The sequence below is a fragment of the Suncus etruscus genome, chromosome 11, assembly GCF_024139225.1.
Source record: "Suncus etruscus isolate mSunEtr1 chromosome 11, mSunEtr1.pri.cur, whole genome shotgun sequence".
Lineage (NCBI taxonomy): Eukaryota > Metazoa > Chordata > Mammalia > Eulipotyphla > Soricidae > Suncus > Suncus etruscus.
Window position 1 is genome coordinate 81,725,117 of NC_064858.1, and position 26,485 is coordinate 81,751,601.

The 26,485-nt window shown below is 34.6% G+C and overlaps 1 protein-coding gene across 1 annotated transcript; it reads right to left on the bottom strand.

Moving 5' to 3' along the window:
• Positions 1–1,573: 1,573 nt before the first annotated feature.
• Positions 1,574–26,195, bottom strand: TESPA1 (thymocyte expressed, positive selection associated 1). Its single transcript, XM_049782980.1, is given in 10 exon segments — positions 1,574–1,781; positions 1,783–1,861; positions 1,864–2,385; positions 4,803–5,011; positions 9,817–9,915; positions 10,170–10,206; positions 11,036–11,089; positions 11,733–11,782; positions 22,580–22,622; positions 26,036–26,195. Coding segments are annotated over 10 exon segments (1,461 nt in total).
• Between the last annotated feature and the right edge of the window lie 290 nt (positions 26,196–26,485).

Consider the following 26,485-nt stretch of genomic DNA (forward strand, 5'->3'; position numbering starts at 1 on the left):
ACAATGAATAGTGATGTGAATGCATCTTTTTAAATAAATAATTTTCTGTCTTGTTAGTAATTACTCAAAGGTGGAATCATTAAATCATATGGCATCTTTAATCTGAGTTTACTGAGAGTCCTCCCTGTGTTTTTATAGGGATTAAACCAAACAGCATTCCAGCCAGCAGTGGTGGAACAAGGATTATTTTAAAGAGAGTCTAGAATTAAATATTACTTATCTAAATAATTTATGCCCAGGATTTATTTTATAAAACTATCATCATGACTAGAAGCAGCAGCAGAAACATTGTTATTGCTTTTCTAATGTGATCCCAGAAAGAGTACAGGAGTTAATGTATTTATGCATATATAGCCAACTCTGGTTCAATCCCTGGCAGATATTTGGTTCTTCACTATTTTCAGGAAAACCTCCTAAGCAAAGAATCATGAGTAGTATGAGTAGTAGAATCCTTGAGTAATTCTGGTATGGTCTTAATAATAAATAAATAAATAAATAAATAAATAAATAAATAAATAAATAAAAATGCCAAAGTGTATTTTGATGTGTTGCATTACTTTCATATATTCAACTTAAACTTAATATGCTTAAACTTAATATGTTAAACTCAATATGCTTACTCAATATACATGTATATGTAAGCATATTAGTAGCATATAATGAATTGTATAGTAAAATTTATTATTTTTCTCCTATTAGATGTGACCAAATAAAAGTTGTACTTTTTGCAACAGCATTAAAATAACATGGGGTGGGTTATTTGAGTTCCTCTGCTTTTTTGAAAAATGTTATAGGGGCCACATCTGTGGTATTGGGATGGACATGATGTTAGTTGGTACTCAGGATCAAACTCTGGACTTCAAACCTGCTAAGCAAGTTACCTATTATTTGTACTATCTCTCTGCTTCCAATATCTAAATCTTTTAAAACTAATCTTGACATTCTTGCCTTCTGAAGTTTATTTGTTTTGTGATGAATACCTTCATATACACAGTATAATGGGCCATGGAAGTGAAAGGTAAATACTGTATTAGAACCTAGTGAAATGCTAAAAAGCAAAAGAAACACAACCACTGAATTCACATGGTTTCTATATTAAAAATAAAAAATTATGAGTTATCCTGGGTAATTAAAATTATCCTTGGGTTATTAGAATGTATAGTCAGGTTTATGAACTACTGGCTGAGAAGGCATAAGTTATATTCTTGAGTCTCCAAACTGAGAATTCTAGATATATAACCATATGTCATTGTGGTTATAAATTTGATATTATAGAGTAAAATGTATTTTACTAAATAGGGTTAAACCTAGTGGATAAACAGACTTTATTACATCTTGTTCACTTCCAGGAATGATAACTGCAGGTAGGCTTGATGAGGACATTAAATTAAGAATAGTTCAAATGAGAAATTAGAAAAGCATAGAAACATGTAAATACTTAAAATGTATATATTTTTCTTTTCCCTTTATGTTAGTCCACCCTGTAATATCTCTGAATATAATTCTAGAGTTCTTATATCTGGCAAAGACAAATTGTGAATTCTCTTTACCCAACGGAAAGAATCTAATGTGTTCATTTTCCAGAATCCAGGAACATCTTCAACATACTCATTTCCTTCAAATCAAAAGTTTCCAGCAGCTGCTGAGTTAGAGAAGAACACAATTCTATTCTCTCTAGGTTCAGCTGCCATTTCTGCTTAATGATTGGCAGATCTAATGAATTAACCTTCCTGCTCACAATAACCTTCTGAAACAGAATATTTCTCGCTCTGTTCTGTTTCCCAGAATGTCTCATCCTTAGCTAAATGTTTTTCCTTATTAGTGGCTTGCAGAGTCCACATTTCTCTCTTTACCTGGGTCAGTAACTCCACTGTAGATCTACTCTGGGATTTGAATCCAGAGTTTAAAGTGGTGCTTGCTCTGTTATCATTGACTGCGTTGTTTTTCCATTAGAAAAGAAAGTACATGGAAAGGAAGAAGTAGGCGACTCCACATTTCTGATTGAGGGCACACAGTATTTCTGTGTCTCTGGATCAAAATCAGGATTTTGCTTGAGGACACGCTTCTGTCCTCTCACTCTATCCAGCACTTCCCATACTACTTGGTCCATACTGTTCTTTTGTATGATGCTGTGGGATGGCGACGTGCGATCTCTTGGACACGTGTATAGGCACATCTTGGAAATCGCTTTCCGGAGGCGCTCTTTGGGTGAGTGCGGTTCAGGCTCTGGGATCAGAATCTTAATAGTTGGCACATCATTTAGGTTCCAGTTCCAGAACATGTTGGATGGGATGAACTTTTGCACAGGTGTCTTAGAAACATAGGAGTAGAGACAGAAGAAAGCATCTGCAGTGGCAGCCAGTGTGTGTACCTGCTTAAATCTACCTGGATATAAAGGTTAAAGTTAGTGAGTTGGAAGATCAGTTTTTAACCTAATTCTTGCCCACAGTTAAACTTCCCTCAGCTCAAAGAAAGTGGTAATGTCTCTCACTAGTGTCTATCCCATTTAGATTTGTCAGGATTTCTTTTTATTTGGGAGAAGTCACACCTGACTATATTCATGGTGTGTTCCTGGCTCTGCATGCAGGCATGATCCCTGGTATACTCATATGGATTGTTGGGGATTAAACCTCTATTTGACACATACAAGGAAAAACCTTACCTGCTTTCTGTACTACATTTCTAGACCCAAAATTTTCAGAATTTTCTCATCTAAATTTCTCCCAGTTACATATTCAGATTCCTTTTCTTGACTTTCTTTTTTTTTTTTTTTTTTGGTTTTTGGGTCACACCCGGTGACGCTCAGGGGTTACTCCTGGCTATGAGCTCAGAAGTCACTCCTGGCTTGGGGGACCATATGGGACGCCGGGGGATCTAACCGCGGTCCGTCCAAGGCTAGCGCAGGCAAGGCAGGCACCTTACCTCTAGCGCCACCGCCCGGCCCCTTTTCTTGACTTTCTTAACTGCCCATTGCATGTAGATATTTTTCTTTAGTTAAAATGTTAATCTCTATGGTATGAGGAAATTTTTGCTTTGTTTTGTCTTTTGCTTCAGCACAAAGAACTTATCCATGGCTCTGTCAGGAATTAATGCTTGTTTCTTGGGGGACCATATACAGTACTGGGAATGAAATCTGGGTTCTTTGCAAGCAAGGTGATTACCTTAACTCCTATAGTATTTCCAGCCAATTGTACAATAAACTTTTAATATCTTAATTTAGCATATGAATTTTTCTGTCCTCACTATGCTTGCTTTGGATTAAAAATACTGAGGAAAAGCAACACTTTTCCACATAGCAATTACATTTTATAGTAATAGAAGACAACTTTATAGCAACAACAGTGGACTTAATAGAAAAATGTAGATGCAATACAGAATTTCTACTAAACTTCTTCACAGTGTGTGGTCAGTAGTCCTGTAGAAACATTATAAATTCAGAATAATAATCATTATCTCAAGCATGTAAGCTATTATATGATAATTATATGCACATTAATGCTTGAAAGCACTATAATAAACCATGTTTATTTTGATTATAAGCTTTCTAAAGACAAGAATTGCGTTCCTATTGTCTAATGGTTGTTTTTCTAGAATTTAATACTTGAATATGAATATGACATAAAATCAACAGATCATTTTCTAATTTTAATATGAAAAAGAATCACCTAAGTTCCTTGTACAAATATTCTAACTCAGTCATTTCTGTATTATATAGAGACCAGAAGTCCAGTTTTACCAAATTTTTTTAATTTGCACTGATACAAAAAATCTAAAACAAGCTATTAGAAACAAGGTACATTGAGTGTATAATAGGAAAAAATTTTAAATGTATTTTTATTTACTTACTTTTTGTTTTGTGGGTACCATATTTGGCAGTGCTCAGTGCTTATACCTGAATCACTGCTCAGAGATCATTTCTGGCAGACTATGAAAATCATATAGGGTTTGTACTGTATTTGGTGAAACACAGGGCAAATGCTCATTTCTATATTATTTCTTAAGTCCTTAAAATATATTTTAATATATTTATATTAAATAAAAATAAATTAAAATGACTGCATTTTAATATATATTTCACCCCTCATCAAAATAAAGATGTCCTCTAATAAATTTCTTTATTATGGAATTTGAATAACTTTAGACCATTCTTTTCCTAAATATGGTCTATAGATACACATAAGAAGCACTATTCTTACTTAAATATTAAATTCCTCTCTTGAAGAAAACCTATGAATATAAATGCTTTATAAATACTGGGCAATTTAACATTTTGTTTTGATAACCTTTCCTTAAATGGAAACAATTATAATGTGTATAAATGGCAGTCATTCAATAATTCCAACCAAGAAAGAGAAAATAAGAATTCAATTTAAAGATATATGATCAGCCTAAAGAGAGAAGAATGTAGTCTAAAGAATACAGAAGTACACAAGTCTTTTTTTTTTTAACTTTTTCCTGTTTTGATTTTGGACCAAACCTGGCTGTGCTCAGGGATTACTCCAGTCTCTACACTCAGGAATTAACTCCTGTTGGTGCTCAGGGAACATGGGATTTGGGGATTGAACCCTGTCAGCCTTATGCAAAGCCAGAGCCCTTCTACTGTATTATTGCGGCAGACTGACTGAACAGAAGAGCAGATTTACATATTTCATCCCTTTTGAAAATGACATGAGACAACCAACACAAGAAACAAATGGTTGAATGAAGCTAACCAAGAGCAAATATGAGGTACAATTATTAATGATTGTTGTAAAATTTCAGTTTTGGAAGAAATTTAAAGAAGGATCTGTGGTCATACTCACTGGCAAGCATGAGACAAGTATCTTCCATCTCTATCCTCTGCACTTGAGCCTTCAGGAAGAGCTGAAAATCAATGCCTTTGGCCTGAGAGGGGTTGGTGAAAAATCGGGCAGGAATCCGAGAAGTTTCCTTTTGATCCTCATGGCCAAAGCCTAGATTAATGAGGACATCTTCTGCATCTTCTTGAACCTTGTCAAGAATTTCTGAGATACTGAAAAAGTAAAAGTTTGAGCGAATAACAGGAATTTTAAGAGACAGGGTAATCCAGTGTTAGAAAAAATGTCAAAAGGTTGATATTTCTGATCATTTCTCTACTTTTACTTCAGCATCAATGCAATAGTTTGCTTCTCTGAGCCTAAAGTTATCTTAAAAGTGAGATAACCAACACTGTTATTGTGTAATAATTGAATTATACACTATTATAGTACTTAGAAAAAATGGTTGCAAGTAAATGAAAATTTCTTATAAAAAAAGAATAAATACAAAAATTCTTGAGTATTATACTGAGCAAAATGAGTCACAGGGAAAGGGATAGACATAGAATGATCAAATTCATTTGTGGGATAAATAAAAAGATAGTATCATAATAATATCCAAAGACAATAGAGATGAGGGCCAGGAGGAGAAGTCCATGACAGGAAACTTGCCACATTAGCAGAGGCATGCAATTAGGGCAGAGAAGAGGCTACTACAGTAATAGTAATTTGAAATGATTACTCTGGACAAGAAATAGGTGCTGAAAGGAAACAAAGCGATAAGCCTGGTACCCCTTCAGTAATAATACTGAACACCACATTGTCTTGGGCTGGAACGATGTGTTTGCCACGCGACTGATCTGTTTAAAACCCAGGTTCAATTTACAGCATCCCATATGGTCCCCTGAGTTTGCTAGGGCAATTTCTGAGCACAGAGCCAGAAGTAACCTCTGTGTGCCACCGAATGTGGCCCAAAAACAAAAAAAAAAAAAAAAAAAAAAGGAAGAAGAAAAAGGAAGGAAGAAGAAAGAAAAGAAAGAAAGAAGAAAAGAAAGAGAAGAAGAAAGAAAGAAAAAGAAGAAGAAAGAAAAAGAAAAGAAAAAAGAAGAAAGAAAAAAAGAAAGAAAGAAAGAAAAAAGAAAGAAAGAAGAAAGAAAGAAAGAAAGAAAGAAAAAAGAAAGAAAGAAAGAAAGAAAGAAAGAAAGAAAGAAGAAAGAAAGAAAGAAAGAGAAGAAAGAAAGAAAAAGAAAGAAGAAAGAAAGAAAGAAAGAAAGAAAAGAAAAAGAGAGAAGAAGAAGAAAGAAAAAAAGGAAGAAAAAGAAGAAAGAAAGAAAGAAAGAAAAAAGAAAGAAAGGAAAAGAAAGAAAAGAAAGGAAAGGAAGAAAAGAAAGAAAAGAAAGAAAGGAAGGAAAAGAAAGAAGATAAGAAATAAGAAAGAAAAAAGAAGAAGAAAGAAAGAAAAAAGAAAGAAGAAAGAAGAAAAAAAGAAAGAAAGAAAGAAGAAAGAAAGAAAGAAGAAAGAAAAAGAGAAAAAGAAGAAAGAAAGAAAGAAAGAAAGAAAGAAAGAAAGAAAGAAAGAAAGAAAGAAAGAAAGAAAGAAAAGAAAGAAAGAAAGAAAGAAAGAAAAAGAAAGAAAGAAAGAAAGAATCAAAAAAGAAGAAAAAAGGGTGGAGGAGGCTGAGAATGAAAATGAGGACATTGATGTTGGGAACTGTGCAATGGTGAAAGGCGTACCTTTTAAGACAGAAACTTAATCATGAAGCACTTCATAACTATATATCTCACAGTGATTCAATTAAAAAATTTATATATTAAATAAATTTAGGACCATGTCTGTTTCTGAGAAAGTCCTATAACTAACTTTGTTCTCAAAAGAGATGTAAACGAAGCTGTGAAAAATTATGGGTAAACCAGCCATGCAGCTGAAAACTGGTATTCTCGAGAGAGTGGGTCAACTTGCTGCCCTGCCAAATCTCTGCCTGCTGCACCCATCGTCCACAGTCACAACTTATCTCTTGGCCCTGCTTCACCACTATTCTATGACTCTCTGCACAGATACCAATCTGACCAAAAATTTAGGTATGCTGGAATTTGGGTTGATATCAACAGGACATTTTAGAAATAAGTGAGAACACCCTATCACCCTTCACCTGGCTCTTCCAAAAAATCTGTCAGCCAAAAACACAACCCACAAAAGCCACAGTATCATAAATGGAGCTTGGAATTATTGGACAGCATGACCATATCCATGGCTCTGCAACAACTTCCTTTATATTTAATACTCTTTTTTTTTTTTTTTTTGGTTTTTGGGCCACACCCGGCGGTGCTCAGGGGTTACTCCTGGCTGTCTGCTCAGAAATAGCTCCTGGCAGGCACGGGGGACCATATGGGACACCGGGATTCGAACCAACCACCATTGGTCCTGGATCGGCTGCTTGCAAGGCAAACGCCGCTGTGCTATCTCTCCGGGCCCATATTTAATACTCTTATCCCCATAAGAACTCTAATGTGTAGCTGAAGTCACCTCATGTTCAGAAACAAAGGAAGTAACAGAATGAAAGATCAGCTAATAAGAGCTTACTAAAACTTCTGACAATGACTTGATGATCTCATTCAAGATACATTAATTTTCATAAATCTGCTTGAACTGTACTTTGCCACCTTTTTCTTCTCTTCCTTCTTTTAGTTAATTTCTCTTTTTGTAATTTTGCCCACACTTGTATGGAAACAAATGTATTATGGTCAACTATACCAACTATATGATACATGCTCTTTAAATAAAGTAAATTAAACAAGAAAGTAGGGTATTATAAAAATTGAATTTATTTTATTAACCAATCAGTTCTTGTATGCACTATAATCTAATTAATTTTTGACAATATCTTTGCAATTTCTTCTCAGTTTCCTCAGTAGTTATGTGGGGAAAACTAGGGAATAATTATGCAAGAAATATAAAACGATTTTCTGACCTTAGTATTATAATTTATCAATATAGGTAGGCTCAATGATCTACTTTGAGAGGTCAATTTTAGGATTTTTTCTTGTTTTGGGCCACACCTGTTCAATATTGACAGAGCTCTATGCTAAAGGGTCTATATAGTATTTTGACCAAAGTTTGGTCCACCTCATGGAAGGCAAGCACCCTACACACCATAATATTTCTTCAATCTAATTTTAGGGAAAAACACTGCATATAGAAAAAGAACATATTTTTCTCATAAAAAATGTAATTATATCAGAACATATTGATACAGACTACATAGTCTTCAAAACGGAGACTTTTTTATTCCTTTTTGCTCATAATAGGGACCAATCTGATCAATAAGTAATTGACTAATAAAAACTGCTGGCTCTACTTTTGTGTTAATATCTAAGTGCTGATTTCATTTCATGTTCCTAAATGTTCTTATCTAAATTTGGCCTAAGACTGTATAATTGAATTGCAACTATGTCTGCATATACACTAATATCATCTTGGTGGAATGCTTTAAGAATGCAGGTAATTGAGGGCCTGATAGTAATTGATAGTACAGTTGGTAGGGTTCTTGCCTTGCACCTAATCACCTGGCTTTGTTCCCCAGCATCCCACATGATCCCCTGGAGCCTGCCAGAAATTTCTCCTGAGTACAGAGCCAGGAATAATCCCTGAGCATTTTATTTAGGGTGTGGCCCTAAAATAAAAACAGAAAACAAAAAATTAAAATTAAATTAAAAAATCATGTATCTTTGTTTCACATTCTAAGATTCTAATTTAATTTAACTGGGGTAAGTCTCAGTAAGGACAAATCACTAACCATTTCATAACTAATACATTTCATAACCAGGTCTCAAATTTCAACTTTGACTTCACATTACAAAAATTATCGCTTTATATACTAAATTAGTTTTTTTAATTTTATCTTTCTTCAAGTTTTTATGTGCAGATTTTACACTAGAGAGTTGTTTGGTTTTATTTTTTGTTTTTTGAACCACAATCAGTGACACTCAAGAGTTACTCCTGGTTATGTGCTCAGAAATCGCTCCTGACTTGGGGGACCATATGAGACGCCTGGGCATCAAACTGTGGTACATCTTAGGTCAGCAGTGTGCAAGGCAGACGCTTTACTGCTGTGCCACTACTCCGGCTCCTTATAAGGCTTTTATAAACTTCTAGAGGCAAGTTCTTTCTTTGTTCTATCTTTTAAATTTTCATACAATCATTCCGTGAATTATATCAAAAGTACATGAAATTACCAGAATAAAAGTATTCTACTATTTAATTCAAAATAACAAATCAATCAAATAATTAATGCATTACTCATTGAGAGTTTACTATATTTACAGAAACTATGATGGTACTAATCTTATTTCTGATGGGTTACAATGTTCAGTGCGAAGAGATAACTTAGTGAGATATTTTAGATAATAGCATTCAGATCTAAGAAGTAGAATCTTCTTGAACATCACTATTATTTTTATTTTTAACAAATCACTTTATTTAATTTAAACACCATGGTTTACAAGATTGCTTATAATACTGTATTTTTTCACAGTTACACAGTTTTTCATGATTGAGTTTCAGACATTTAGAGTACAACACCCTTCAACAGTGCAGATTAACTTGCCATCAATGTCCCCAAATTCACCCACACTCTCCCCTGCCTGCCTCTGTGCCAAACATTTTTCTTCACTTCATCTCTCTTCTATTTTTTCCTTTAGACTCTGGAATAATTATTAAAAATATTGTCATTTTCCTTAGTTATTTGACTATAAAATCTACATTGAGATGGGCCAGAGAGATAGTATAACAGGTCGGGTGCTTGCCTTGCATGTAGTAGACCTGATTTCAATCTCCAGGATTCCATATGGTTCCCAAGAACCAACAAGAATTATTCCTGAGCACAGAGGCAGGAGAAACTTTTGAACATCACCAGCGTGGCACAAAACTAAAACATAAAAGAAACTAAAAAATAAAAACTGCAATAAGCTGTAACCAGAAAAAAAGATTGGCAGTGGTTTCTGCCTTTGATCTTTTTCACTCCTGACAAGATAATATACTTACCTTGAACTAGTCTTGTTGGTCCCAGCAGTCAGACTGCTGGAAGCCAAGCTGCAGCCAAGATCCAGTAGCTGGCACGGTCGTGCTGTCTCCAAGAGATTCCTGCAGGTATTAGAGATGATTTCATTCTAATCTTTAAATAGTTTGTGCCCTGATTCCAAGATATTATATATGAGCATTTTTATTTCTATTGAATGATTCATTGTTAAATTTTATTTTATAACCTTAGACTTGGTTGAAAAAAATCTCTATTACTATGAACTTTTAGCTTATTTTATTCTTTTTGACAACCATACTAATTTAGTATCCTTTTTTTTAGTGATACATAATCTATACTGGATGAACCCAACACTTACCTGGAGAAGAGTTTGTCACTGGTGACCAAATGTGCAGCTAAAAATAAATAAGAAGGGAAACAGAAATAATTAGATCTGCCTTTCTGAGTTTAGAAATACGTTATTTCTGTTTTTTCAATTACTGCTTTAGCCTCATTTTATGGGGATTCTATTCTTTATAAAAAGTGTCTAAGCAATTATGGTAGAGAACTGGTTCAGTGACTAAAATTCTCACCCATGACTAATATTGAGGAAAGAGTTTATCTTTCTTTAAGAAAAATAAACACTTAGTCCAAAGGCAGGTTGGTATTGCTGTCCCAGTTTTATGAGTTTCTAATAGAACACATTTGGAGGTTGCTATAATCTCATTCATCAACTTTCTGTAGTGCAATTTCTCTTATAACCAGTATACTCAACTTGTTTTTGGTTTCCCGTGCAAAAGAAGTATTATGCTGAGTGAAAAAGCCAGAGGGAAAGGAATAGACATAAAATAATCTTATTTATTTTTGGGATAGAAAAAACAAGAGATAATATGGTAATAATATCCAGAGACAATAGAGATAAGAATCAGTAGGTCTAGGCCAGGGTCAGAAGCTTACCACAAAGAGTGGTGAGTGCAATTAGAGTAGAGAAGGGTTTACTAGGACAATGATATTTGGAACTGATCACTCTGGATAAGAACTGGGTGACACCTTCTGAGTTTTACAATATCAATATTTACAATTAATATTTATAATGTCAATATATCAATGAGACTACATTTTTCCAATAGATAAGAATCCAGGGATAGGCTGTTTCTTCAGTTTTCTTTTTCAAATAAATACTTCATTAATACAGAGTATATTATATTTTTCTGAATTGTAACCTCAGACTGAAATGTCACTTACCTTCAGCCCCAAGTGTCAAATCATCTTCAAAACTGGCTCCATGGCTTGGACAACCTGTCAAGTAATTTGGAAACATTTGCAGAAAAATGAAACTTGAGTAAATAAATGTTCACAGAATCACTACACAAATATACCAGGAAAAGCTGAGCTTTGCATAATGCATGCAATCACATTAAATATCTATATTTGCAATACTGCCTCCAACTGTACATACCCTGTCCCCAAATTCACAATTATACTTGATTTCATAAATAATCATATAGTCACCTGTATTTCACCTGCTTTCTAAATCACATAGTGATAGGCACAATTTTCTGCCAAATAGTACGTATATAAAGGAATACATTCATACACATAAACACTCAACATTATAAATTTTTTTCTCTCAGAGTAGTAATTGTTGAGCTAAAACACCACTTAACAGAAGATAACCTTTGAATAATAGTCAACATGTAGCTTACGAGCAATTATTCTATTGCTTGGAATGCCTACAGGTCAAGAATAAGGTGCATAACAGAGTGGTAAATGTCAACATTTTTATGTACACACATACATATATCTGTATTTGCACATATATACCCATATATATTAGTGTACTTATATGTATTATACATACCTAAACATTTATATATACATACAGAACCATATAACTTTTCAGTTAGAAGAACAATAAAAGAAAAACAAAGCCTATGCTCACCATTATGAACTGATTTTCCTGCTTCATCAAAAAGTCCTTCCTCAGAGTATCTAAAAGTCAAAATAATATTGTATCAAGTATTGCAACATATAAAATTTTTTTTACAAATTTTTCTTAAAATTATTTTATTTTCTGATAATTTAATTACCATTTAATTGTACAAAGCTACCATTGAATTCCTTGGCCTACCCTGTACATAACAAGGAGTAGGCTTTGGAGAAGTGAAGAAAATGATCAAGTAAAGGGAATATTACATTGGTGGTCAGATTGATATTGAAATATTGAATAGCAGAAAAACTGTATTATGAACAACTCTGTAAATCATGGTGTCCAAAATAAAGAAAGCTAACTTTTAAAAAAATTAAAAAATCATCTCAAGAAATAAAAGAGGACATGAGGAAATGGATACATAACCTGCTCAGGAAGTGGGAGGATTAAATAATTAAAATGATCATACTTCCCAAAGCATTGTACTAATTCAATGCAGTTTCTATAAGAATATGATGGCATTTTTATAAGTAATGGATCAAATACTCCTGAATTTCATATGGAACAATAACATCCCCACCTGAATAAAGCAATCTTTGGTAAAAAAGAAGGTGGGAAGCATTATTTCCCCAAAATTTAAACTGCACTATTAAGCCTTTAATAATTCAGACATGATATTTTAAATAAAAAATGTATTATCAGATAAATGGAATAGAATTGAATGTCCTGAGACAGACCCTCATGTATATTATCAGGTAATGTTCAGTAAAGGAGCAAAAAATATGAAGCAGATCAAGAAAAGCATCTTCAACAAGTTGTGTAGAAAAAAGTAATCACATGTACGAAAGTGAAAATCGACCCATATCTCACTCCTTATACAAAAGTCAACTCAAAATGGATCAAAGACCTGGAAATCAGACCTGAATCTATAAAGTTTATCGAGAATAAAATAGGCAGAACACTCGAAGACCTTTATATCAAAAGGGTCTTTGAGAATGGAGCACCAATGGCAAGAACGTTAGCATCAAATATAAACAAATGGGACTACATCAAACTAAAAAAGCTTCTGCATGGCAAAAGAAACCCTACTTAACGCAAGAAGACAGCTAACAGAATGGGAAAAAATCTTTTCATTTGATATATCAGATAAAGGGCTGATATCTAGAACATACAAAGCGCTCAGAAAGCTGAGCCCCTCAAAACCAAATAAAGCCATAAAAAATGGGGAGATGAAATGAATAGACACTTCTCTGAGGAAGACAGAAGGATGGCCAACAAACACATGAAAACATGCTCACCTTCACTCATCATCAGGGAGATCCAAATCAAGACAACAATGAGATACCACCTCACACCAGTGAGGTTGGCTCACATCAAAAATAATGGAAACAACCTTTGTTGGCGAGGATGCGGTATGAAAGGAACTCTCATCCACTGCTGGTGGGAATGCCCCCTAGTCCAACATCTATGGAGAAAAGTCTGGAGAGTGCTCAAAGAACTCAGAATTGAGCTGCCATTTGACCCAGCAATTGCTCTCCTAGGCATATACCCCCAAGATGGAAGGACATTCATTCCAAAATACGTATGCACCCCACTATTTATTGCAGCACTCAGTATAATAGCCAAATCTTGGAACCAACCTCGATGTCCAACAACAGATGAATGGATCATTAAGATGTGGTACATATATACAATGGAATATTACATGGCAGTTAGAAATGATACAATCACAGACTTTGCAGCAACGTGGATGGACCTAGATCATGTTATGTTAAACGAAGTAAGTCAGAAGACAAAAGAAAAATACAGAATGGTAGCACTATTCTGAAACACCTAGAAAACATATTTTATACACAACTAATACTTAACAATCAAATAACAGGGTTTAACATGGTAGAAACTCCGAACACTGTAATAGTCAACATATACGTGGGAGCAGTGTCCAAAATACATGAAAAAGGAATAATGCAAATTTTTGATTACACAATATACCATAAAGAAAACAATAACAACAGAAATGGCAGCATAGAGAGAACAGGTAGGTAATCAGACTTCTACAACAAAGGCCCACAATAATCCCTTGGAGTTTGTATACAGGAACACAAGTATAGAACACCAAGGGAAATCACGGACTGCAATGGCAACATACCATAACACTACCTTTTAATGCCTTTATCTTACTATATTTTAAATAACCTCTCAGCTTTTCTGTCCACAGGCGCCCTTGGATACAAAGGGCGGACAAACTAAGGTGGCAACTCTGGATACCACACGGGATACCATACCTTGCATGTACTACGAGATGGCCACGAGAAAACTCTTTAACATACACTTTATCTCTAGGTAATACCTCCATTTAGGAATTGAAGCATGTGATCATTCAGATCATCGAAGCAGTACCTGAGACATACAGACTTAAACCACAGGCTCTATTCTTCGAACACTTTTAATCAAACCAGCATTCCCTTGCTATTCTCTCCTCTCTTCTCACTACTTTTTTTTTCTCTATTCTGCCCATTACTTTTTTCCCTTTCTCTTCCCCTTTTCTCTTTAAGGTATTTTCTCTTTTCTCTTCCTTCATACCCTTCCCATATACCTTCCCCTTTCTCCCCTCCGGAAATCCAACTATCCCTTTACCCCTCAATCCCATCCAGATCTCCCACTATATTAAAACTCTTCACCCTCAGTCCTTATTCTATTAGGCATCAAGATCGACCTCCTACCCAACGAACCAGTACCCTGCACCCAGGCGAGGGGACACCCAGATAAACCCACACCTTGCTCCTGAAAGAAAAGACAGCCAACTCCCCTGTGGACTCATGCTGCGAGGCCCTCCCTACTAACTCTCCCTAACGCGGACTGTTCCTTGAAACTGGGCCTAGGTCCAAAAGTATCCCCAATGCAAGAACTCTTCCAAGACCTCCCTGCTGCAAATATTTAATAATCTGAAGAAGGTCAGGGGATGTGTTAGGAAGATGCCTGGGAACCCACACACCACAAGAAAAACCCAAAAGACAATGGGAAAAACTGTACTTCCAACATAGGCATAAAACCTGTAATACACCACCTCTTTACCTGCTCTCCCCCAAATGTAAGGTAGTCCTCTGCACCACTTTGGTTCCTTAAAAACTTCGCTAACTTATTTTATTTTTATTTATTTTTTTATTATTTTTTCTTTCTTTCTTTTTTGTTTTGTTTTGTTTTTTGTTTTGTTTTGTTTTTAATTTATTTATTTATCTTTTTTAAATGATTGTCCTACATATATATTGGTGAGCACATACTTTTTTAATTCCCTTTTTTTTTTCCCCTCGTTTTTGGGTATGTGACCTGTTTCGGTTATCCCATCAATCCACTCACAAATATACAGACATTATAATGTAGCACCACTTCCCCCTGCAAAGGCACACTAAGTAAAGGGGAAATCTTACATATAAAAAAAAAAAAGAGCTCCTATCTACTAAAGATAGGAACTCATAGTTGTTTACAATATGGGGATATCTCCTGCCTTGAAAATATGTCATGTGGAATCAACTTAGACCTCAGGTGATTAGATACCATTCATTCAGCCTTGAACCCTTGATCCCCGACATAGAAACGGCACAGCTCTTCACAACAGCTGCAGGAAACAAACTCCATCCGGGACTGCGGGACTAACAATAAGGCCCAGCTCTAACATGTTATCCTGACAATGTGGAAAATGCGAACATCTTGACCTTGAGCAGATTAGCCTACCTTACCAACTAACGACAAGACAAAACCAGAAGTCTTGGCACCCTTTGGTAAGTCCAAAAACCAAGATCGGGATTTGCAGATGACTGGCTGCAAGAACCACGACCAGACTGTATACATCTTGGGACCAATAAAAAAGCCCTAGTTTAGGGCTTGAACTATGACCTGCACAATAATCATGATCCCCAGTCCCAAAGGTCCGGCAGAGACAATTGTAACGGAATGGGGCTTTTAGAAGCACAAAGAAAGACGCTATCCTAGGTGCCACCCTAGGTTCAGTGCAAAGACCAAGATCACCAACCACAGAAGATGGATTAAAATGACACTGAGGTAACAGAACCTCTAGAACCACAAAGACTGACTTCATCATAAGTCCCACCTCAGGATCTGTGCAGATACTGAGACCTCTAAACATAGAGCAGAAGTCTTCCACACACCAAAAAAAAAAAAAAAAACAAAAAAAAAAACACCATCGGGAAAGTAAAGGATCCTGATCATGAGCAAAGTTGATCCCATGACAGTATGCTCCAAGGACAGAGAAACCCCATATCTCTTAGGCCAAGTGAATTCCTTTTCAAATGACCCCAATATTTACTGTGCCAGGGCAAGAGGGAAAAAACAAATACAAAAAGCACAAAATCTTGGTTATTTTTTATATAAATATATATATTAACTTTATTTATTATTGTTATTATTATTTTTGATTTATTTATCTATTTTGGTCGATTTTTCTGTTTGGGTGCGATTATTGAAAGTGTTGTCCCCAATTATATTTATTTATTTATTTTTCTTTCTTCCTTTCTTCTCTTTCGTTATGTGCTATACCATGTTTCTTAATTCAAGACCATGGCGTAATTTTTGTTTGTTTGTTTTAGTTTTTTTTTTTGTTGGTTTGTTTGTTTTGTCTGTTCTTTGAGGTGCTTATCGATATAGCTGGAGCCCTCAATTCATGGGAGGACTGCCCTGGTTTGTCTCTAAGGAGGCGAGATTGGGGAACAGGTGACTGGGCTGCTAGAGCAGTTCACATGATCTGTGGTGGTTATTCATTGAAAATGTACCTCATTATATCTGCTTTTGCTTTTCTTGGGCAGCCCTGTCAGCCAACCCACCAGCTGTTAAGCAGTTTACAAGTAAATGCAATTTTTTTTTGTTGTGGGGTTTTGGTTTTTTTATATTTTATATTACATTTTGTTTAAAGTCCTATGAATGTATATGTGTGATTAAAATGGCTTTTTCTGTTTGAAAAAAAAATAAAAACCATTACAAAAAAAAAGAAAAGAAAAAAGAAAAAAGTAATCAGCTACATGAAAAAAAAATGAACGTAGATCTCTTTATAACACCATGCAAAAAAGTAAAATAAAATGCAATCCAAGGTATTTAGAAGGAAAAAAAGAACGAGAGCAAGCCAGAGAGAAAGAGGAAGAGATAGAAGGGTGTCTGCCCTAGAGGCAAGTAGAAGGGAGGTCAAGATTGACGGTGGGAAGCAAGCTGGGGACATTGGTGAGAAATATGCACTAATAAAGAAGTGGGTGGTGGACATTTTATGACTGAAACTCAAGAGGGAACTATATTATTACTATCTTGTGGTGATTTGATTAAAAATCATAGAAAATAAATAGAAAATATAAAAATAAATAAATAAAAATAAATAGAAAATTTCAATGTACTGGTAAAACTGACTCAAGATTCATTGGTATATTTAGTTCAAGATAATTGATTAAGCAATAAAAAATCAAACTCTTGCTTATTTAAATATTTATTTTTTATTTTTTTATTTTTTGTTTGGGGCCACATCTGTTGGCACTCAGAAGTTACTCCTGGCTTTGCACTCAGAAATCACCACTGGCTGGCTTGGAAGACTATATGGGATGCTCGGTTTCAAATCACATACAAGGCAAACACCTTACCTACTGTGGTACTTATTGCTCTAGCCTTCATAAATACTTACATTAAAAATAAAATATTACTTTCAACAATTTTTGACTGATGTGCAATTATTTTACATATTCAATGAATATAATGTGATTTTAGACCTATGAATATCATCATCAGTCAAAGAACACACATCTCCAAAAGGTTCAGAATATTTTTATTTGCTTTTTTCCCAAAGAACCCTTAAAAAAACATTGACCCTTTTCAGACATTTTAAAGTAAAATATTGTATTATTAATTGTTAGTGATAGATGCTATGATCTCTAGTAGCTCTCCATAATTTATTCATCTATTATAGTTAAAGCTTCTACCAACTTAATTATTTTATATTTTTCTTTTTATTAATTTTTTATTTTTAATTATGAGAACAAAGATGCAAAGAAAGAGGACAAGGTAAAGTTACACTGGAAGAACAATCACTCATAAACAGAATTCTCAGTAGTCCCATTGCTGATATCTTAACTTTGAACTTTCAGCCAAAGAACATTAAAAAAAATAAAACAGAATCCATGTACAATTACTTTGTCCCTCAAGTCCCCAGATGTAGTACATAATATTTCTTAGCAGCACACAAAGCAGTCTAAAGACATAATACTTATATAACTCCTTAAACATTGAAAGCAAAGTACTTTTTTACATTTCCATGCACATGTATATTAGTTTAAGTTAACCTCAAAAGTTTAAGTGGGTTGTTTTTCTTAAGGATTAGAGGCAAAGGAGCACAGTAAAATGGTGTTAGAGTGGCAATTATTGTTTGCATAGGCCCACCAAAATATGAGGGACATGGAAAGGAAAAGCCTTGGCCTAAATACAAGGAGACCCTACCCCTGAAGTTTCCAGGCATAAGACCAACTCTAGGCTCCAGGCAAACTAGTTTGTCCAATCCAGGTCATTGTCTGTAATGCCAATACACTTTTATTTTTCACACAGTCTCTGTTGTTGGTATCATGTTTCTGTATTAAAGATCCTGGAATCTGCATATCCTACATTACAGTCAGGATGGTGCAGAACGTCCTCTTGTTTCACCTCACAATTAAAGGGCAAAGCAGAGAACCCTGTCCTGTAAGCAGATCGTTGTTTTTGTCAAGTCTTCTTAGTGTTAAGGGAAGTCTCTTTTGAGCAGGTCGATGTCAGAGCCATGGTAGGGTCTTCCCTGGTAGAGGATTGCTTCCAGGTGTTGTTATAACAAACCTTGAATGTTTCATAGATAGCTTCCCTGGCTCAGGTGTGAATGGAGGATGCCCATTCATCTGAGGCCTGTGCCAGGTTATTATATCAATGTTCAGGGTGTAAGATCCCATTGCACTATGAGATTTGTGTGTTCCAATCTCTATTATATAAGAACTTATTTGTATGTATAGTATTTTCCCATTTTAATGTGCCTATACAAACAAGGCACAATGCCACGTGGCGTTATCAATGCATATGGGGGCCATAGGAACAAATCCAACAATCCCCATGACATGGTTCAGGCATAAGCATTAAACTGAGGGATTCTTCCACCAAAATTCCTTACTGAACATCTCACAAAGAGAAGACAAGATAAAACATGGGTAGAATCATCACGATGTAAGAATATTTAGAAAGAGTTATAGCTGCTAAAGAAAATACACATAAAATATTCAAAAGACATATGTGTCCATTTTATGTCTTTTGAAACAGGTGGGGGTTGTTAAATCCAATGCATGACTTTGGTGTGTGATTAGAACTGTATAGTACTGAAGTTAAAAAGGGTAAATGTGGGGTACTGATGGTTGGGGGTGAGAGAGTTAAGGAGTAATAATGAGCTTTGTAGGGGTGTGTGAAAGGAAAGAATCTGTTGGGGCAAGAGGTCGGTCTTGGTGCCTAACAAATTAAAGAACTGAGGGTAAAGAGGGTTAATTAAGGGGAAAATAATGAATCTAGATGGGAGATGAGGGATTAGAAGGGCCTCTGGTGTGGAGGAGGGGAAATATATCAGAGGGGCTATATTGTATATATATTATATATATATATATATGTATATATATATTATATATATATATGTATATATATATATTGTATAGATGAATTGCTTATGGATTAGGCTTGGCAGTCAGAGAGGACCACTGTATAGGAAGTCATGTCTACATATACACTGATTTTAGAGACCTATTTGAATATTATACTTTAAATCTAGGGAATTCAATTTTTTTTCTAGAAATAGTTGAGAATTAAGAATATTTTGGGATTAGGGGGTGTTATTAAAAAGTATATATGTTGTTAAAATATATATATTATATTTTTCATCAAAAAGAAAAAGTTATATCAACACATTTGAAGTATTTTAAATACATTTACATTAGAAATACTAAAGAGAAGTATCATAGCAGGTAAGGCTCTTGCCTTGCATATGGCTGACCAGGGTTTAATCCTCAGCACCCTATATGGTCCTCTGAACCTCATCATGTGTGATCCCTTAATGAAGAGCAAGGAGAAAGCCCTAAGCACAACTGGGTGTGACCTAATGCCACCCATCAAGATTTTTAAAATTACTGCTTAGCCCCAAAACAAAACTTGATATTATTAATTAGATACAAGTTTATATCTGAATGATTATTTTATATTTTTCTCTGGTTATGCCTTGGTAGACATGTTCATATTTTCTATATGAAAATGTCTCTATGTTAGCCTTTGAACATGTGGCTATTCTGTGTCTATGGAATCTGCTAAAGGATTTATGTACATGGGTCTGGATACATTTAGGATCCGTTCTCTGAACCTGATGATTTGAAATGCCATAGCAATTATGAAGTCCAAGGCATTTCACAAATTAGTTCTTAGAATATAAAATCAGTGACTCAGAACTAGAAATGTAGCTACATTTTTATGTTGAAAGGAGCATCATGGGGCCAGAGAGAGAACATGGAGGTAAGGTGTTTGCCTTGTATGCAGAAGTTTGGTGGTTCGAATCTCGGCGTCCCATATGGTCCCTTGAGCCTGCCAGGAGTGATTTCTGAGTGTAGAGCCAGGAGGAACCCTGAGCACTGCCGGGTGTGACCGAAAAGACTCAAAATAAATAAAAAAAAAGAAAGGAGCATCATTTCATGTCTAAAAAAGAGTAGTCTAAATACCAGTTTTTCTGTATTCTTTTTGTGAATAATAATTTTTAATTTAGTTATCATGAGATACAGTTATAAAGTTCTACATGATTGAATTTGTCATAAAATATTCCAACACTCATCCTCTCACCGGTGCATATGCATACTTTTCAATATAAATGTCCTCAATTTTCATCCCACCAACCCACCCCTCAACCTTCCTCTATGACAGACTCTTCTTCTTCTTCTTCTTCTTCTTCTTCTTCTTCTTCTTCTTCTTCTTCTTCTTCTTCTTCTTCTTCTTCTTCTTCTTCTTCTTCTTCTTCTTCTTCTTTCTTCTTTGTTCTTCCTCTTGTTCTCTCCCCACCCCTTTTTGCCTTTTGGGCAATGTGGTTTGGAATATTGTTACTGAAGAGATATCAGGCATATCATTTTCCTCCTTTCAGCACCCATTTCTCTGTATTCTTAAGAGCAGGGAGGATGATTGGCTTGTCAAAAGCATCTGATATGCTTCCTAAAAACTTTCTTTAAATGGAAATAATATTCAGAAGATTTTTGAATTAATTAACATTCTCCTCTGATTCAATTAATATATTCTGTCCTAGAAAATCTCCTGAAAGTTTAAATAAATGAAACCTACAGGCATAGATTTTAGAATTGTATCTGATCTAAATCCACAGAAATTCTATGACCTTGGGGCCGGAGAGATATCATGGAGGTAAGGCGTTTGCCTCTTATACAGAGGTCGGTGGTTCAAATCCCGGCATCCCATATAGTCCCCTGAGCCTGCCAGAAGCGAATTCAGAGCATAGAGTCAGGAGTAATCCCTGAGCACTGCCGGGTGTGACCCAAAAACTAAAAAAAAAAAATCCTTGCAGATCATTGACTTGCTCTCTATCCCCACATCCCATATGGTCCTCCATGCACTGACAAGAGTAATTTTAAGGTGCTCTGGCCACTATCCAACCCCAAAATAAAAGTGTGTCCCTAAACTGAACTACACTTAGAGACACAGGTCGATATTTGAAATATAAGAGAAACTAAATAGTATTAAAATGAATATATTTAGAAAAATGATTGTTTTGGCACCTATCACCCATGAATATGGGTTTCTAGCTAATCATTTTCTCTCTATAACTTTGGCAGACAAATAATTCAAGAGTGTGGTAACTCAGAATGCTGTGCCAAGAATGTTTTCCCCCAGTCTTATTAAGATGATTAATTGTTCATTCACTATTATCAACCACCACTACCTCTAGTACTTTGAAACTGTTCATTGACTTTGAAGTTATTCATCATAAATTTGACTAAAATAAGAAAAAATATACTCTATAAATAAAAAACAAGCACAAAACAAATATTTTCTGTCATTACCTACTTGGATTAAATAGCTATATATAACAAACTTATTTGGTGCTATTATCAGTTAATAAATGACATAGGCTAAAGACTAATAAAGCTAACAAGTAAAAATGAGGAGGCAGTAGTTATATCAATTATCACACAACTGGTCAAACTTAAATAGGACACATAAGTTTTATCTATTGTCCAGATAGATTGAATCTAAAATAATACAGTGAATGAGGAGTGGGAGGTTTCATATTTTAAACTATTTCTACAAAATGAGGAGAGATGTCATCTTCCTCTGAAGTAACTGCTTAAATTTTCACTGATTTGAGTTACTCAAGTAAGTCTGAGCCTAACTTTCTGTATTATACAGTATAAAAAAACACAGTATTTAATCACTTCATTAATAAGAATAATTAATTTATAGGATCTTTTTTATATGGTATAACTCCAATTTGAAGGAGAAAGTAATTGCATAGAGATCTAGAATTTATCTCAGATATTGTTAATGCTATAATTTTTATTATAACGATTTAGGACAGGTTTAGCCTGTTTTTCTACTTTACTTACCCTTAGTCTCTTTAGTCTTTTTTTATCATGTTGCTCTTCATTCACAATCATAAATCTCAAACTATTTCCAAATCCTTTTAATTTATACTTCCCAATCTATGTTATTTCAACCTTCTTTCTTAGTTCAAATTCAAATGTATTTTCCAACCTTTGGATTCCCAGGAGTCAATGCCTACTAATATGTCCAACTATCAACTACATTAAATAATTTATAGAACTTACCTACAATCCAGAATCCAATCTTCTATCTTACTTATTGAATTTCCTAGAAAAGTTAGAAATAAAATTATTGAAAGCTAAAGAAAACCAGATTTTCATCTTGGATATCACATTCCCACAGGTGTACTTTAATATAAATATAACAGAACCTCCTTTTACCTCCAAACTTTCCTTTAAGATATGAAAGCATACCATTTAAAAAGTATCTTTTTTTCTCTTATCACATTATAACAGGAAACAAGAAAGGTTTCAGGGCATTAAGACCATTACTCTATTTTCTACCAAATATTTGGAATATGGTTAGAACATTCTTTTTTATTATTTTCAAAAATTTTTATTGTGAACAAAGTGGATTATGAATCTATCACAGTAATATTTAAGGTCCATAGTGACAATGAACCAGGGTCATTCCCACCACCATGTTGTCCTCCCTCCACCCCTGTTCCCAGAATATATTCCATATCTCCCTCATTTGCTCCTTAGACTGCTAGTGTAACTGGTACCTTCTGTGCATAGCTTGTTGTAGATTGGGTATTGATTTTGTTGTCTTTTAAAGGTTAAGTTAAGAAAAGAAAGTTTCCATTAGCTGGCCTAGTTTATATATATAAATTGATCAAGATACAGTTGTCATAATATAGAACACCACCCAAACTAGTATCTTCTTGAAATGAAATGCTGCAGCATGTCTATCCTGTGGTTCATATCCATTACAGAGAAGTCAGGCACCAATATATAATCAATTGGTCCAGAACTAGACAAGTATTTGGGCTGCCACATTCAGGAGTGATCCCTAAGCACAGAGCCAGGAGTATGCCCTGGGAACTGTCAGTTCACTTTTTGAGAGTGAGCATGAGCACTCTCACTTATCTTCTCTTACTTTTGGGGAACCTGGCAGACAAAAATATGTACCACCCAAAAAAGCTGCAGTATTATCACAGCTAGAAATTCCTGGACCATGTGGCAGCATATGCCATAGCACAATAACTCCAGTATTTTTATAGTCATTCCAGTATGAACTCACTTATTTAATTATCACTGTGTATTTAAAGCCACCTAGCATTTAGAAACAAAATAAGTAACAAAAAGATCTACTAGTATGAAGAGTATAGTAAAACTTCTGAAAGTTATTTAATAACTTCATTGCAAGACCCAATAATTTTCATAAATTTTATTGTTGTTGTACCTTTTTATTTCTATATTTTCTTTTTGTAATTATATCACTCCCACTTACCTGGAAACAAATATACTATGATCAAGCTTTTAATTCTTTAAATTAGAACAAATGTATTCAATGAGAGTTTAAACCTAAAAAAAAATACAAATAGAAAAAAAATCTAAAAATTGTGGTTAAAGCTAGAAAATAAAAGAACTTTAAAAACAAGTCTGCAGAAGTGACACTACCACAGATGTGTTGTAGATAGAAGGAGGGACACTGAAGAAATAGTGGAAGAAAGTGAGGATTTTGGTAGAGAGTATAGTATTTCAGTATGATATTATGTTATGTACATAAAACCATATCATTTTACATAATTATAAATCACAGCTTCTTTTAAAATGTAAAAGTTCTATAATAATTGGAAGAGAAAGAACATACCTCAAGATAGCAATAGCTGGGCCAGAGAGATAGAGTACAGAGGGTAGGGCATTTGCCTTGTACACAGTCAACTTGGATTAAATCCTTGGCATGGCAGATGGTCTTCAGAGCACATTCAGGAGTGATCCCTAAGCACAGAGCCAGGAGTATGCCTGGGAACTGTCAGAAATAGCTAAAAAGCAATACATTTAAGGCATTTATGGCCTTAAGTGAAAATTGATTTAAAGTGGATTAAATATCTCAATATTAGAGTCCATAAACTACACTGAGAAAAACATAGACTTTTCAAAAAATTTACATTGGAGGTGTATTCAACTATTTTACTATGGAAGTAAAGACAACAAAAGGAAATATAAATGGAACTACATAAAAGTTAAAAGGTTTTCTTTAGCAAAAGAAACTTGAGCTAAAATAAAAAGACACCTTTATTGAGTAGGAGAAAAAAATCTTCACATATGTTTCAAATAAAGGGCTAATATACAAGTATATATTCCTCTCACAAAGCTTACAATAAACCTAGTCAAAATATGGTGTGAACAAATGAACAAATGCCTCTCTGAAAAAGATACAGTATATTAGACATATAGATAAAATGCCTACTGACAATCCCATAGACATACTATCAAAGAAATCAAATCAATGAAATATCAACTCACACTAGTGAAAGCGGCATATCTCAAAAAGAAAAAAAACTGTTGGTAGAAATGTGGTAAAAGGAACCCTTATTCACTGTTGTTGGTAATGTCATCTTGTTAGCCTCTAAGAAAGAAATATTGAGATTTCTCCAAAAAGTATGAATATAAAAATATGTTTTATATTTACATATAAGGAAATATTATGCATCTATAAAAAAACAGAAAAAGTCATAAAAAACCACTGTAACGTGGGCGGAACTGGAGGGAAATATTTTAGTGGAGAACAAATAGTGGATGATCTCATTCATCTGTGGAATGCGAACAGAAAAAAAACAAGATAGTAATATTGAACAAAAATTTGTGATTATTCAATATTATCTACTGAAGAAAATAGTGGAAAGTACACAAGACCAGAGAGAGTTAAGGACAGTATTGGAGAAATTATAAGTACTTTGGTAGTGATTAGATTTAGTGGCATGTATCAATAACAAATTTTCACACTATTAGAACTACAATAAACTATCATAAATAAAATAATGAATTTTAAAATGGAATCAAATTATGATCTTATGTTGATATTTCTTGTTTAAGACTTAAAGAGTATGAGTAAGCATAAGTGTGAGTACATGATATATGCATACATGTGTGGCCATGTAGTTATGCCTGTAGTTTCATTGAAATTCAGATGAGTTCTGAGAGTCATATGAATTTTCCTAAAGTCACACACACAGCTTAGAAACAATATAATTGTGGCCAGGACCCAGGCATCCAGTATGTGACCTATTAAACACATAACATGGAAAACCCAAAGCATTCATTGCCCTTGGTATTTTATAGGTAAATTATTAGGACAGTAAACAAAAATAAAATAAATAAACTTCTTAAAAATTATTTGCTAATCTCTTTCTCACATATGTGATATTTCTAATCACTTTACTTTTCATGCCTTAAATCTAAAAACAATCCTAAAGATAAAGTAAACAGAATTATGATGTGGGGTGAGGCTGGGGTCTGTTGGAAGTACAGCGGGATTTGGGAGTAATGTTGGAGACATCCACATATTCTTGTTGTAAACTTGGCACTGTTCATGTAAGACATTACTATCAGTTTAACTGTTAATTAATTTTAATAACCTTATTCAAACCCATTCAATATGCATCTTCCATCACCTACCGTGATTTTTCTGGCATAAAACAAGGTGGGAATCTGAACAATGTCTAATTGCCTTACCTTCCTGAAAAACATCATCAAGGCTGGAAGGTTCAGTATCTAAGACATCCGGCAGGACTGCTTCAGCTTCTTCCACGACCTGGGTCTGCCACTGACGACTCTGACGGATCCAGGCCCTTCGCTTCTCCCAGGAAGTGGGACTCAGCACAGAGCCTTCCATCGCCCTGATTCAGATGTCTGGGCCTTCCACTACAGTAATGCTGTCCTAGAATTGAAATGCAGTTGTTAGTTCTTCATTCTCTGATCAGAAGCCATAACTTTCATGGTTGTCATCCATATCTTTCCCACTACACTCAAAGGAAACTCCTTTGTGCCATCAGGAGAAAAGAGACACTGTTTAGCCTTTCTTATGCCTGACAACAAAAGAATGCTTTGAAAAATCTATATACCAAGGAAAGTCCCTCAAACCAAGTGTCATATGAGAAGGAATATTGTAAAATCGCTTCTGAA